Genomic DNA, 16,751 nt, shown 5'->3' on the forward strand with positions numbered 1-16,751 from the left:
AGTTACTGTAATTTCCAAAACATTAGACCCCAGACAAGAATCTCTATGGTACTCCAATCTAATTGGGGATAAACAGCAAGGATTGGCTGAGATTGGCTGGAATGGCGTGGCTTTTGATCTCCAACATGGCGGCTGACACACAAGGGAGCGCCCACTAGCACTCACCGTCCCCGATTCCGGAGCTCCAGAAGATTTAGCAGACCCGTGAGAGAAGGGTTTGGACTTTTATTAAGAAAACAAGGATACATTAACAGAATATTTTCTTAAACTGTAAGACAACAAGAAGACAACGGAAATTTGCATATATATATTTTTTTTACTGCTTTTTATTAAGTACATAGAGATATAGTACAACGTATATTTACTTTTATACCAATTATTACTTTCAAGCATGCCTAGAATGTAAAAGATTTTCTGACTTAAGGTGCTCATACACTAGACGACCTGTAAATGATGATTTCTCATTAACGATTTCCCTTGAACTCCCCCGGCAGCTCCCCAGCAGTCCTGGGCAAATGATATAGTTCAATACACATGATACTGTATATCTTTAAGATCTATCTTAAGATCTGGTAGTGGCTACATCTAGGAACATGCGGTCGTTGACAATAGCTTCAGTTCTTCCCTGCAGCAGGGAAGATCAGAAGCTTCGACCAACAACCAGCAGGACCGCGCATCGTTATCGTTCACAGACAATGGACGATCTGCATTATTATGAATGATTTGTATTTCCGATCCGTCTGAAATGGCCAAATTACTCATAATATCGACTAGTGTATGGGCACCTTTAGAGTAATCTACTAAAATGTAATATATCATTTACAATATAAGGACATAATTATGTGCTGGGGGAAGTGTTCCGCTATGTATTACTTTATGGTTGGAGGGTACTGAGATTATTCCCATATTTCGCTGGAAACACCCCCTGCTGCTGGAAGGCAGAGAAAGGTGTATGTAAAATGTATAGACTTTTGTAATTATATTTAGTATGAATACAGAAGTGGCATCACAAGGGGGGTGCGGGCCGCACCCAGGTGTTACCGGCTGAGGGGTGATGCCAAAGTGCAAACTCTTGACAGGAGCCGGGTGTTGCACTGTAACGTTACATGATGCACCCGGCTCCTGTCACAATGTAGGAGCCGGCACAGCACTCAGACTGGTCCCGGGGTCAGCCCGCAATCACCAGGACCCCTGAAGTGATGAAAACAGGGGTCTGGTCCATGAGGCCATGTCCCCTACACACAAGGCCGTGCCCCTTTTTGCCAGCACACGCCGAAGGTGCACAAACAGCATGTCTGCCCGCACCGGGTGTCACCTTAGGTAGGGATACCACTGTATTTCCGTACGACTATAAACTACCGAGAGTAGACATAACAAGTGTAGTCTGGGTTTTGCTAGACTTTTTATACATATAAAATATGTTTTTAAAATCAATTTAGAGACTAGAACTATTTATCCTCAATGTTCCCCATTTCTTTGTGTATACTTATACTTATATTATTGAACTTTTATATAAAATATAAATAGTAATGCTTGAAGCACAATTAGTTAACAAATTGGAGTTAAAGCAATTAATTACATATATCTGCGATATTTGATTGATATACAGTATGACTGCTAGCAATTTCAGTTCATTGGCCCTCATTCAAATGTGGTTGGAGGTGCTATGGAAGCAGCAGCAATAGCGGGATCAGTATGAAATACCTACAATCAAAATCCCGACAACAGCTGACCGACGGTCAAAATCCCGACAAGGTCAAAATACAGACATTTAAAATATCGACAATGTCAAAATATGGACATTTAAAATGTCGACAAATCAAAAAGTCAACAAAAGTTTTTCATTGTTTTTTTTTTGGTGTGTGCCGACATAGGTCAACATGGACACCGTATAAGTGTACCGCTGCACTCGCCATGCTTCGGACACTATTATATTCCACCTCCAGGTCCACTGGAATGGTAAAGTATGAAAGAGTCGGTTTTAATGAAAAAATCATTAAGAACTCATGTCGACTTTTTGACCTGTTGACATTTTACATATTGGTATTATGACTTTGTCTGTATTTTAAATGTCGGTATTTGGACCTTGTCGGTATTTTGACCATCGGTCAATGGTTGTCTGTATTTTGACCGTCAGGATTTTGATTGTAGGTAAATTGACCACATCCCGCAATAGCACTATTATGGTAATACAACAGGGGACATTACTAATCCAAACTGCATCCAAGGATGAAGTATCGAGTCTTCCCCAGCACCACCGTGCGGCTTGTGGAAGCTGCCTGTTGCAGAGGTCAGGAAATCTCACAGAGTCTTTGCCCCCTCCTTGCTCACAAATAGCATCAGACTGTTAATCACTGACAGTCTGATGCCGTTCCTGCATTCAGTTTTGCAGGGTCCGCACGTGCAGAAGGGGTCCTGTGCATGCTCAAAGTACTAAACATCTTTACTTTGTGCTTCAATGCACTAACTGGACCTGAATGAAGTCCTTTGACCTTTCATTTCTCAAAAAACACAGATACCTTTAAATTCAGTCATATTATATTTGTAAGGGTTACGATGCAATAGAAGGTTACAATGAATAGGTCGACACCAAATGGTCAACAGTGAAAAGGTTGACATGCACAAGCGGTCGACATGGTCATAAGGTCGACCTCTAAAAAGTTGACACTGGAAAAGGTCGACAAAAAAATGGTAGACACAGAAAAAGGTCGACACAATTTTTTTAAATTTTTTGTCATTTTCGCCGTCACAGCACATGGAACTCCAATTTGTGTACCTCGTCCCATCGATTCGCCTGCCATGCTTCGGGCAAATGGTCTACAGTGACAAGGTTGAAATGGTGGGGGGCGTGGTCTGGATGCAGAAGGAGACAGACGTGATCTGAAAGAGCTCCCGGGACCCATCGCTCAAAACACCTAATCCTCTCCCTCCTGCGCCTCCTTCGATTACCCCACCTCCTCTACTACCCTGCCTGAACCTCCTGCTGAGCCTCCTGCAGTGCCGCGGAATCGAGGAGCAGTTTTAACTGCTCCTGCGGGTTGCGGCCTGCGGGACTTGGGGGGGGCCGGGACCTCGAGTTTGGCTGCAGGCCGGGGACGGCTCCAGGACCCGCTGCCCGGGCCGCGGACCTCCTCCGGAGCTCCGTTCTTTCGACTGCCGCTGGCCGCCGGCCGCGGCTAGCGGTATCTCCCCGCCACCAGCTTCAACCTACGCATACCTGCCCGACGGGGACCCGGAGGAAAGACACGCTGGACGGAGCTGATGGGCGCCCGGCGGCCATCTTGGATTTAAAGTGAAGTGCTGGGAAGCTCACTCCTGCGGAGCTACTGGATGGGACTAAGATCCCTGGGCCACAATTCTACAGTACCTGAGTGTGGGGGTAAGATACACATAAGACTAGGTCACTTAGGCCTCTGTGCAATATAAACCTATCTAAGTGTCCCCCCCACTCATCCGTCCATCCATCCATCCATCTACCTATACATCCATCCGGGCATCTGCGTCAGCTGGTTTCCTGCCCACTGGACCGGGATCCCGCAATTGGACCCCCATCAGGGCGTATTGGATGTACTGCCATTGTGAAGTGGCGTATGGGTCCCTAGCCATATACACGCCTGCCTGATGTCACCCTAAGACCACGTGGGGGCTTCTGCACGGCGACGACCCTCATGATTTACAGTGCCGAGGATATGTGAAAGTGTAATTCTAAACCGCTAAATTTAAAGACCGATCTCATGGTGAGAGGGATAAAGAAAAAAAAGGTCAAAACCAAGCCGGACGCGATCCCATCTCCCACGAACCGACACTCGTCAGACCTACGTCAGTTCTTAACCTCTCCAACCTCCAACCCCCGCTGCTTCATCTACTGTCCCGACCTCCACAACTCCACGCGACCCGGTGGACGACATGGCATCCCCTGGGACTCCGCTGTCCTCACAGACCCACTCTCTGTCTGCGGAGATAAGTGAGATATTGTCTCACGTAAGGACACTTCCCACGAAACAAGATTTCTCGGCCTTGGAGACTCGCTTACTTTCCACCATCACTCAAGAAGTGACAGCGCTCCGACACGATATGTCCCAAATCGCGACTCGAGTTGATATCCTAGAACGCCATGAATCGTCTACTGTGGACTCTCTGACTAAATTTCGGGAAGTGCTATTTCACCAACGGGACGATATCTCCTTTCTAAAATCACGAATTGAGGATATGGATAATCGCGGCCGGCGAAATAATATTAGAGTCAGAGGTCTACCTGAGAGTGTCCAGCAGGCGGACCTGATAGCTGCCTTATCTAAGATATTCGGAGAACTTATTGACATGGACCCGAACACGGACATTATATTCGATAGAGCCCACAGAGCCCTCCGTCCTCGGGGCTTACCCTCCGACAGGCCACGAGATGTGATTTGCAGGCTCCATTATTATGCCCAGAAAGAAGAAATAATGAGGTCGGCCCGTCAGCTAGACAACATCGACTTCCAAGGCGACAGGATTCAGATATTTCCTGACCTTGCCTGGTCGACCTTGCAACAACGTCGAGCCTTGAAACCTCTTACAGACTCTCTCAGGAAACTCGAGCTGAAATACAGATGGGGCTTCCCTTTCTCCCTCCAGGTCTCTCAAGGTGGCAAAATCGCAAGTTTCTCTAGACCTTCGGATTTACAGGCCTTCTTCACGATCTTGGGAATCCCTCCGGTTCCGGTACCAGACTGGGACGCTTTTCACCACCTGCCGGACCTGCCTGTTGTGCTCCCTCCAGACGACGCGTGGCAGCAAGTTCGTTCCCCACGGATGCGGGGAACCACTCCGGGTCCACGTCCTTCAAAGCCTCCCTGAGTGAGAAACCTCGTCCCGAGTGGACGTGAATTTACTCGCTACCTATGTTATACACTGAGTTTTTTCTGTCTTAAATAAGTGCTATATGTTGCTCACACATGAGATCGGTTTATATAATTGAGTAATAGTGTACAGATGCCATGGCTTCCTGAAGCCTGGTTTGATAGTTTAAAGGATTATCTGTACGCTTTTATATAAGCATGTATACTTTTATATTGTTATATATATTTTTTTTCTCTTGTTTCACTTGTGCCTTGGGCACACCTCGGTAATACCACACATTTATCTAGATACTATCCTGGGAGTGGTCGCTGTCCTGAGCCCCCTGCAGGACCCCACTATGCTGCATCCCCTGTTCTTTTGGACTGGGAGTCGGCAGGATTCCGCTCCTGTCCTTATTGCAGCAGTCTTTTTTGTAGTAGTACCATTTCTGTTTACTATCAAAATACCTTTCGGCGTGGTCTCTCACGCTGCATCTTTTTCTATTCTTTTCCTCACTTCCCCTTTTTCCCTATCTGCTCCTCTTACTGCTCATCTCTTACCTCCCCCTGAGTCTGCCGTAGGAGAGACTAATGTGAAGCGATTAGATTTATCTGATAATGGGGGTGAATGATCTACACGTAACTACCCTTAACGTTAAAGGGCTGAATGTCCCTGAAAAAAGGTCTAAACTTCTCAAATGGCTTAGAGACGAGAAAATTGACGTTGCTTTCATTCAGGAAACACACTTCAAGATAGGACACGTGCCGTCCCTAAAATGTCACTATTATCCATATGTTTTCCTGTCTAATAACTCCGCTGGTAAGACTCTAGGCGTGGCTATATTATTAGCTCGCCATCTGCCTGTCCTCAATGTTACCTCCCACGGAATAGCGGAAGGTAGGGGGTTGCTGGTGAAATGCGACATACATGGCCAACGTTTCTCTTTCTTGAACATATACGCTCCTAACGCTAAACAACCTTCCTTTATATCCTCAGTTCTAGATGATGCGGAACCTCTTTTAGAAGGGGTGGTCGTGATGGGAGGTGATCTAAATTGGGCCCTAGACCCCCGTCAGGACAATTCTAAAAAGATTTCCTGCAGGCCAGAGAAGGAGCATAGGGGAATGAGGCGCGCCCTGCTCGACCACCAGCTGATTGATACATGGAGACTGACACATCCTACTGAGGTAGATTATTCCTTTTTCTCGCATCCACATCAGACATATTCCAGAATCGATTATTTATTTCTGAGCCACCGGCATTTACACCTTCTCTCTGATGCCTCTATAGGACAGATTGTGTGGTCAGATCATGCCCCAGTTAACCTCACTCTGCGCTTGCCCCCCAATACACATCGCCAGTGGTCCTGGCGTTTCAACAACACCTTCCTGCAAGACGCAGACTGCAGGTCCCAAATCGACAAAGCTTTAGATTCTTACATTTGCACCAACGACTTAGACGACATTTCCAAAGTCTCAGTCTGGGAAGCTCACAAATGCGTCATTAGGGGGGTTTGTGTTCAAATAGGATCTTTCCGTAAGAAGCAGAGAGAGAAACTTCGGGGTGATTTACTGTCTAAGATACAATCTCTCGAGCTTCTACACAAAAAATCCCAAACCCCACAACATTATGCCGACCTCGAAACTGCTAGGGCAGATCTGAATAAGTTACTTTCGGATAGAGTCAAGTTTTCTTATCGGAAGTGCCGTAGCAGATACTATCAATGGGGCAATAAGCCTGGGAAATTACTAGCCAAAGCACTTAGAGAACAACGTGCTCTTACTTTTATTCATACAATCAAAAATAGTCACGGCCAATCCCAACACCAGACACCCCACATAGCTAGGGCCTTTAGGACATATTATTCCACTCTGTATAACCTCTCTGGCCCGAACGGGAGAATTGACAGGTTGTCCCATCAAACAGCCATAGCTGATTATCTACGGACCTTAGACTTCCCCACACTAACCGCAGATGAAGTAGAAGATCTAGATGCCCCGTTCTCTACTGAGGAGGTTCAGAAAGCCATTGAATCCTCTCCCAATGGCAAGAGTCCCGGTCCTGATGGATATACTATTGCCTATTATAAAGCTTTTAAAGAGAAATTAATCCCTATACTCACGAGAGCCTTTAATACCATATCAGAACATTCACATTTCTCCCCTCAATCTCTCGAAGCCCATATTGCAGTTCTACCCAAAGAAGGTAAAGACCCCAGTCTCTGCTCCAGTTACCGGCCAATCTCACTATTAAATATAGACATAAAACTTTTCGCCAAACTGATTGCAAACCGCCTTAAACTATTATTACCTGGTCTGATACATGGAGATCAAGCTGGATTTGTTTTAGGCAGAGAAGCTAGGGATAATACCTCTAAAGTGCTCAACATGATTCACTATGCCGGCCAGCTTTCATCCCCATCAATCCTACTGTCGACAGATGCCGAAAAAGCATTTGACAGAGTGGACTGGGACTTTATGACTGGTATACTGAAACATCTGGGACTTGGTAACGCCTGTCTTCACAGAATCCTATCCCTCTATGCCTCCTCGTCCGCCAAAATTAGGATTAATGGCTCCCTTTCTGATTCCTTTCCAATTTCCAATGGCACGCGACAGGGCTGCCCATTATCCCCATTGCTCTTTGTCCTTTGCATGGAAACATTAGCCCGAAGCATTAGGGCTAATCCGAGTATTTCGGGATTGTTGGTAAAGGGGACCGAATACAAACTGGCTTTATATGCTGACGATCTACTTGTTATAATCACAAATCCGGTCACCTCTTTGCCAAACTTGATGGCAGAATTTGAGAAGTTTGGAGCCCTCTCTAACTTCAAAATAAATTATTCCAAATCTGTTGCAATGAATTTAACTACCCCTCCTGCTATAGTAGAAAACCTGAAACATGCCTTCCCTTTCACCTGGCATGAGCATAAATTAAAATATTTGGGGGTATTGCTGACCAACGACCTATCCAAATTGTTCTCCCTAAATTTTAACCCCTTATTGGCTAGGCTTCGCATAGATTTCCAGAAATGGAAGAAACTCAGATTGTCCTGGTTCGGTAGAATTAACGTTGTCAAAATGAATGCCCTCCCCAGGATACTATTCTTTCTCCAGACCCTTCCGATACACATCCCCTTGCTTTGGCTCCGAGACGTCCAAAATCTTATTCGCGCGTTTGTATGGGGTTGTAAGACACCCAGATTTAAACACGACATTTTGTTTAGGAGAAAACATCAAGGGGGGCAACAGCTTCCACATATTCCTAACTACTACCACGCGGTACACCTGAATAGGATTCTGGAATGGACACGGGCCAAAGACCGCAAACAATGGGTCCTACTGGAAGAGGAATGTCTTCCACATTACATTGAAATTGTACCTTGGCTTCCTACCCTCCCGGAGGTCTCGCACCCCACAGTCTCCCCCACGCTCAAACTATGGGCCACGCTGAGATCCCAGAGCCATATATCCTCAAAATGGTCCCCCCTAACCTCCCTTCTCTATAACTCCGAGTTTGCCCCGGGCTTTCAAGGGACTGCTTTCGCTTCATGGGCGGAAGCCGGGATTTTTAGAGTCGGTCAGCTGGTGAGTTCGGGTAGGGTGCGCTCTTTTTCAGATGTTCAATCTTCTTGGAACCTACATAGTGCTGAGTTCTGGAGGTTCCTGCAGGCTCATCATTTCATATCATTTTCTAAGAACCTCTCTGACATAACTAGGGATCTCACCCGATTTGAAGGATTATGCACCTCTCCCAGCTCTCCCACACATACTATCTCACAAATCTATACGATCATCATGGAAAAATTTTTCCCGCAACCTCCTACCTTTCTGGCTTCTTGGGAGAAGGAATTATCGGGGCTACCCACGCAGATTAACTGGGATACCGTATTTAAGAACGCCCAGGCGAGTTCTCTAAGTCTATCGACATTAGAGACCCTCTATAAACTCATATATAGGTGGAATAGGACTCCTAGTGTTCTCAATAAAATGTTTCCCTCTCTCTCGAACCTGTGCTGGAGATGCAAAATCGCCCTAGGGAGTTTTATACATATTTGGTGGGATTGCCCTCTTATAACTCCATTTTGGACGGAGGTATTTAAATGCACCGAACAGATAGTGGGAGATGAGATTCCGAAAGATCCAGGTTTTTGGCTCCTCAATCACACCCCCGTAGGAACACACTCCTACAAACATTCCCTGTTGAGACACCTTAGCAACGCAGCTAAAGCGGTGGTTCCAATTCTTTGGAGATCCACCTCTCCACCCTCGATTAAATTATGGTTCACAAAGGTTGATTATTTCTTAGATATGGAAGACCTAGTCTCCTTCTCATCTGGGAAAACAGTGAATTTTATAGCCATCTGGTTTCCCTGGTACGATTTTAAGGACACACCGTTGTATCGGTCCTACATGACGACATAACCCTCCTTACAATCATAAACATAATCATATGTATACTCACATTCATACTCATATCCATGCACATATTTCGACACCGATGTCTCTATAACATGGCCTGGACCCATAATTGGTAAAAAACACCCCTCCGCCCTCCAAATGGTCTACACCTATTGCGCGGACTCTCACACTTGACTCTTCCCACCCTAATTTTCCCTCGCTTCTCCCCCCTCCTTCTTCTCTTCTACTTCTTTCTCTTCTTTTCCATTTTCCTAACCTGTTTTGTTAAAATGTTCCTCCTTTATAAGTTTTAATGTTGTCAGTAAAGCAGACAAATTATTTCTCTACTAGGGGTGATCTATATGTAGTGTACTGACATATATATATTATGTGATATTTTTGTTCCCCCTCCCTTCTTTTCTCTTTTTTGAAAAGTATTGCTGTAATGTTTTGTTTGCTGATGTAACCAATAAAAACAGTTTACACAAAAAAAAAAGAAGGTTGAAATGGTCATTAGGTTGAACTCTAAAGGGTCAACTCTGGAAAAGGTTGACATGAAAAATGGTCGACACAGAAAAAGGTTGACACAACATTTTTTTTAAATTTTTTGTGTCATTCTTGCCATCACAGCACAGGGACCCCCAATTAGTGTACAGCGTCCCCTCACATGGCACAGCACCGGTTACTACTATTCATAATCAAAGTCCATGTGGATGGTAAAGTGTAAGAAAGTTACATAAAAAAAAAAAAACTCAAATAAACTCATGTCAGCCATATGCTGTGCCTACCATTTGTATGTTGACCATTTGAACCTGTTGACCTTTGTAACTGTCAACCATAAGCACTATCGGCCATTTACATGTCAGCCCCATGACAACGTCGACCTAGTGCATGTCGACCATTTGATGTTGACCTATTGACTGTCTACCTAGACACTGTAGATCTATAGACTGCACACCATTTGTAAGGTTACACACTTTCTGCAGCAGCGGACAGTCAGATAATTATATCAGTTATATATTATGCCGAATGGAGAGCTTCAGTTCTCTTTATAGCAGAACACATGAAGTATAATAAAGTAACATATAAGAAGAAGCACAAGAGAACCGCCCTAACCTGGGATCCATTATAAAGGATTGGATGCTTGCCAAGAAATATCTTTGGAACAACAGGACAAAGCCCCCAGCATAAAAAAAAAAACAAATGTACATAAAATTAATTGATTTTAAAAGAAGTTGTTTTCCAGTATATTTTTTCTCTAGTTCTATTATGTCAACCAAATGTTATCTGTTATGCATGCAGAGAGAGGTGCGGAGATGCAATTTGGACTACTTGGATTCTGCTGAGGCCAACTCTGATGTTGTCTTCTGAATGTGTTTATTCTTTCTGCCAAAAGAAAACAGAAACAGTGATGAAATTAAGATAATTATATAGAATCTGTACTAGAATGTTAGTCACTCATAACAAGTTTTTTTTTTACGTTTAAAAGCTACCAAGCAACAAGGAAGTTTGTGCAGGTCTTATTTCCAGGCCCTGGGGCATAGGCAGAGGTGGGAACTTCTAAGTCAGATTATAAAACATTAGAATTTATTGGACCAAAGTCGCAACTGCTACTGCTTAGCATCCACCTTTGATCAGGCCCACAGGCTTTAAAATAAGAAAATCACAGGGACGTGCAGTCAGGGGAGGCAGCGGAGGCAAAGCCGGCCCTAACCAATATGATGCCCTAGGCAAGATTTTGGCTGGTGCACCTTAGCACCACCACTGGTTCCGCCTCTGACCCTGCACCCCTTTCCCAGCACCATCACCCCCACCCATAGCAGTCCTCAATTTGGTGCTCCTACCCCCTATAATTTAAATAGGAACAATGGGCACATTCGGCGCACAACCCAAAAAGGGGCATGTTCTTGCTGGGAAGGGGCATGGCCACACAATAGTACCCCCAATTAAAATTACGCCACACAGTAGTGTAACTTTATTCACATTATATCATGTGATAGTGTCCCTTATTCACATTACATCACACAGTAGTACCACTTTACCTTATATACAGTACATTACTCCTCACAGTAGTACCCCTTATTTACATTACATAACACTGAATTGCTGCTTATTCACATTACGCCACACCATATTGCTCTTTATTCATATTAGACCACACAGTAGTGCCCTTTCTATATGTTATGCCACATAGTAAAGTACCTTATACACATAATGTCACACATTAGTAATGCCTTTATACACATACCACACAGTAATGCTCCTTACACGTGACATACATTATTAATGTCCTTATAAACACCTTTATTAATGCCCTTATACACATAATGCCCGTTGCACATATGCTGCACATTAATAATGACCCATATACATAATGACACACATAGTGCCCCTTACACATATGCCACACACTATTAATGCATTTATACACATGACACACATAATGCCCTTTACATATATGCCAAACACTATTGCACAAACAACCCACCTATACACAGCACTCACACTGCCGCTAACACTGTGACCTCTGCCTGGATACAAATGTGTCCTCATACATCTTGCCTCAATACACCATGCAGCAGGAGATGCCTGGCATGAGTCAGCTGGCAGCTCTAGGCCAGCTCTGCTAACGTCGGACACCTTTTTTTTCTAATTTGCATTGCTTCTGCTGATTAAAATGATATGCGGTATGCCTATATTCTGTGTGACTGTGGCTGTATCTGCATACAAAATGCTACGTTACAGTGATTTCCAGGAATACACTGTAATGTAGGATTTTGTATGCGGATACAGCCGCAGTCACACAGAATATAGGCATACCGCATATCATTTTAATCAGAAGCTGCTTGTGCTCCTAGGCATTTGCCTAGTTTGCCTATGCCTAGGGCTGACTCTGAGCGGAGGCATGCTCATTTGTCATGCTGCCTGTCAGACTCCACAGTTTTGACTATAAAAATTATTAGAATAATACAAAGAAGATATTTGTCATTTATAAATATCTTCTTTGTATTATGCTACTAAGTTTCATAGTGATACAGTATGTCCCCGGCCCAAATATGCTGTGCTGCAGGGAGAGAAGCCAGGGAGAGGCAGTGACCCGCTCTGCCTCCCCTCCCAATGTCAGACAGTGCCTGGAGCTGGGGGTGAGTCTGAGCTGCAACCAATAATGCTGCATAGAAAATGGACCCTGTGAGGCTATATCCAGTGCCTGATTAAACCCTGTGGAGGCCTCTAGGCAGTCGAAATCTCAGCCCCCCCCCCCCCCTTTCAAATGATCTCCTCATAGGTTTTTAATTTTACCAACCAACAGTCTATGATCTGGAAACTGTATGTCTATGGTTTATGTACTTTAATGGGTACATTACATTAATACAGTATTTTCTCTATAGAGTCTTTAAAGTTTTTGTTTCTTTGACAGCCCAACGCCATTGTCAGTGGGGGGACGACCCAGCAGCAGCAGCAGCTGGTATCCTGCCGCAAGCCAGTGACACGAGGCAGCAGTGTGTGATCCTAGCACTCTACTTCAGAATGGTGTCACCCAACAGCCTGCTACCACCAGGTACTGCGCCTGTCCTTCCCCTCCTCCTGTCTCCCTGGCAGTGCCACCCCTGTGCCATGTGTTACTTTGTGCCTCCCCATTTTATGTATTATCCTGTACCCAACTTTGTCATGCGTTACCACCTGTGCTGTGTATTACCTTGTGCCCCCTGTGCCATGTGTTACATTGTGCCCCCCTTATCTATATATTACCATGTGCCCAACTTTGTCATGTGGTACCCCATGCCCCCCTGTGCTGTGTATTACATTGTGCCCCCCTGTTCTGTGTATTACCATGTGCCCAACTTTGTTATGTGGTACACTGTGCCCCCCTGTGTTGTGTATTACCCTGTGCCATGTGTTTACCTTTACCATATGTTTCTCTTGCACCCTGTGCTATGTATTCGCTTGTGCCCCCTTGTGCCATATGTTTCCCTGTGCCATGAATTACCCTGTGTAATGTGTTACCATGTGCCCCCCTGAACTATGTATTATCCTGTGCAATGTGTTACCATGTTTCCCCCTGTACCGTGTATTACCCTGTGTCATGTGTTACTATGTGCTCCCTTGTACTATGTATTATCCTGTGCAATGTGTTACCATGTTTCCCCCTGTACCGTGTATTACCCTGTGTCATGTGTTACTATGTGCTCCCTTGTACTATGTATTATCCTGTGCAATGTGTTACCATGTTTCCCCCTGTACCGTGTATTACCCTGTGTCATGTGTTACTATGTGCTCCCTTGTACTATGTATTATCCTGTGCAATGTGTTACCATGTTTCCCCCTGTACCGTGTATTACCCTGTGTCATGTGTTACTATGTGCTCCCTTGTACTATGTATTATCCTGTGCAATGTGTTACCATGTTTCCCCCTGTACCGTGTATTACCCTGTGTCATGTGTTACTATGTGCTCCCTTGTACTTTGTATTAGTCTGTGCTAGAGATGTGCACCGAACATTTTTCGGGTTTTGTGTTTTGGATTTCGATCTGGACCTCCATTCGTGTTTTGGATCTGGATTGGTTTTCCACTCATTTCCAGTCTATTCTGAACACCTCACAATATTGTTTTTAGGCCAAAAGGTTGCACCGAGGTAGCTGGATGACTAAGCTAAGTGACACAAGTGTGCGGCACAAACACGTGGCCCATCTAGGAGTGGCAGACAGGATGGCAGTTTTAAAAAGTAGGCCCCAAAGAGCACATAATGCAAAGGAAAAAAAGAGGTGCAAGATGGAATTGTCCTTGTGCCCTCCCACCCATATGTTGTTTAAACAGGACATGCACATTTAATAAACCCATCATTTCAGCGACAGGTGGTCCCCCTGGAAAAAGCTCGCCAAGTTCTCGGAATCAGAGCTAGCTACAAACATACCACCTCCATACTTGATGACTTTTCACATTATGAGAAGAGGCAAGAGGAAGAGGACAGTGTCAAGAAGATGATTTAAAATTAGAGAGGCACACAAAATTAGGAACAACTCACAGGCTTTCACCTCCATTCCTGTCTTGGTGTGGAACATAAAGGACTTTAACCAAGCAAATATGTAATTACCACATTACAGGACAAACTGAAAAACTAGGGGCCAAAGCCTCCGAATTTGTACCCAATTCTCCATTTTCAGGGATTACGATAATCTCGGATTTAATGTTGGGATGCAAATAAACTGGTGTAAACCATAGGATCAAGATTGGATATTTTCCCCTCCACGGAGTCTGGAGACTTATTTTGTGAAAATCTTGTGGGTTTCTTTTTTTTCCATTTTTTTATTGCATTTTTATTTACATATTTTGTGGTAGATGCCTTATTTTCGTTTTTCACAGATCCCAGTTACACGCATGTGAGCATACCTGTGTGTCCCAGTTACACGCATGTGAATATACCTGTGTGTCTTGTTTATTTTATTCATATTTTATTTTTAAATAAAGCAGCCCCTTAGATGTTTTAGCAGCCCCTCGTGAGTCTCCTCAGCAGCCCCGGATTGGGCAAGTTTAGTTTGGGTGGGTTCGGTACAGTACTAAGCAGGACTGTGTAGTGATTTTTTTGTTATTGAGCCCCTGCCCTAGTGGAGCTTACCACTCTAGTCCAAACTCATTTCATATTACAAGTAGGATTGTGGGAGGAAGCAATGCTAACCTCTATGCCACCAGCATGCCTCAGCCTGGCAAGACAGACAGCTTCTTGGCTACAAGCCACCATGAGACTCCATACTGGGCCCTTATTCAGTAACTGTGTCTCACATAGTGATGAGCGGGTTCGGTTTCTCCGAAACCGAACCCCCCCGAACTTCACCTTTTTCACACGGGTCCGAGGCAGGTTAGAACCTTCCCGCCTTGCTCGGCTAACCCGAGCGCGCCCGAACGTCATCATCCCGCTGTCGGATTCTCGCGAGATTCGGATTCTATATAAGCAGCCGCGCGTCGCCGCCATTTTCACTCGTGCATTGGAGATGATAGGGAGAGGACGTGGCTGGCGTCCTCTCCGTTTATTGTAGAAGTTGATTGGTTTACTTTATTTCTTATTTGTGGGGAGGATTGGGGAGCAGCTGTTAGGAGGAGTACAGTGCAGAGTTTTGCTGATAAGTGACCACCAGTTTTTATCCGTTCTCTGCCTGAAAAAAACGCTCCATACCATATCTGTGCTCAGTGTGCTGCATAATATATCTGTGCTGAGTGCTCACACTGCTTAATTGTGGGGACTGGGGAGCAGCTATAGCAGGAGTACAGTGCAGAGTTTTGCTGACAGTGACCACCAGTATACGTTGTCTGCCTGAAAAACACTCCATATCTGTGCTCTCAGTGTGCTGCTTTATTGTGTGGGGACTGGGGACCACCAGTATAATTAATATTATATAGGAGGAGTACAGTGCAGAGTGCACTGCTGTACCTACCTCTGTGTCATCGACTCGTCATCCATTAAGTATACTATCCATCTACATTCTATACCTGTGGTGCATTTTAGACAGTTTTGCAGTTTGCTGACAGTGTCCACCAGTATACTATATATATACTTATAGCAGTACGATAGGCCACTGCTGTACCTACCTCTGTGTCGTCACTCGTCATCCATTAAGTATACTATCCATCTACATTCTATACCTGTGGTGCATTTTAGACAGTTTTGCAGTTTGCTGACAGTGTCCACCAGTATACTATATATATACTTATAGCAGTACGGTAGGCCACTGCTGTACCTACCTCTGTGTCGTCACTCATCATCCATTAAGTATACTATCCATCTACATTCTATACCTGTGGTGCATTTTAGACAGTTTTGCAGTTTGCTGACAGTGTCCACCAGTATACTATATATATACTTATAGCAGTACAGTAGGCCACTGCTGTACCTACCTCTGTGTCATCACTCGTCATCCATTAAGTATACTATCCATCTACATTCTATACCTGTGGTGCATTTTAGACAGTTTTGCAGTTTGCTGACAGTGTCCACCAGTATACTATATACACTGCTCAAAAAAATAAAGGGAACACTAAAATAACACATCCTAGATCTGAATGAATGAAATATTCTTATTAAATACTTTGTTCTTTACATAGTTGAATGTGCTGACAACAAAATCACACAAAAATTATCAATGGAAATCACATTTATTAACCCATGAAGTTCTGGATTTGGAGTCACACTCAAAATTAAAGTGGAAAAACACACTACAGGCTGATCCAACTTTGATGTAAGGTCCTTAAAACAAGTCAAAATGAGGCTCAGTAGTGTGTGTGACCTCCACGTGCCTGTATGACCTCCCTACAACCCACACAAGTGGCTCAGGTTGTGCAGCTCATCCAGGATGGCACATCAATGCGAGCTGTGGTAAGAAGGTTTGCTGTGTCTGTCAGCGTAGTGTCCAGAGCATGGAGGCGCTACCAGGAGACAGGCCAGTACATCAGGAGATGTGGAGGAGGCCGTAGGAGGGCAACAACCCAGCAGCAGGACCGCTACCTCCACTTTTGTGCAAGGAGGAAAAGAAGGAGC

General features: G+C 44.6%; 1 protein-coding gene across 1 annotated transcript in view; it reads right to left on the minus strand.

The window, feature by feature from the left end:
- Positions 1-210: 210 nt before the first annotated feature.
- Positions 211-16,751, minus strand: part of LOC134911366 (C-X-C motif chemokine 10-like) — a 61,674-nt gene continuing 45,133 nt past the window's right edge. Inside the window, exon 4 of the mRNA XM_063919614.1 lies at positions 211-10,610. Within this exon, the coding sequence (XP_063775684.1) occupies positions 10,553-10,610 (58 nt within the window). The 3' untranslated portion in view covers positions 211-10,552. The remainder of the gene's footprint in view (positions 10,611-16,751) is intronic.

Source organism: Pseudophryne corroboree, chromosome 1 (genome assembly GCF_028390025.1).
Source record: "Pseudophryne corroboree isolate aPseCor3 chromosome 1, aPseCor3.hap2, whole genome shotgun sequence".
NCBI lineage: Eukaryota > Metazoa > Chordata > Amphibia > Anura > Myobatrachidae > Pseudophryne > Pseudophryne corroboree.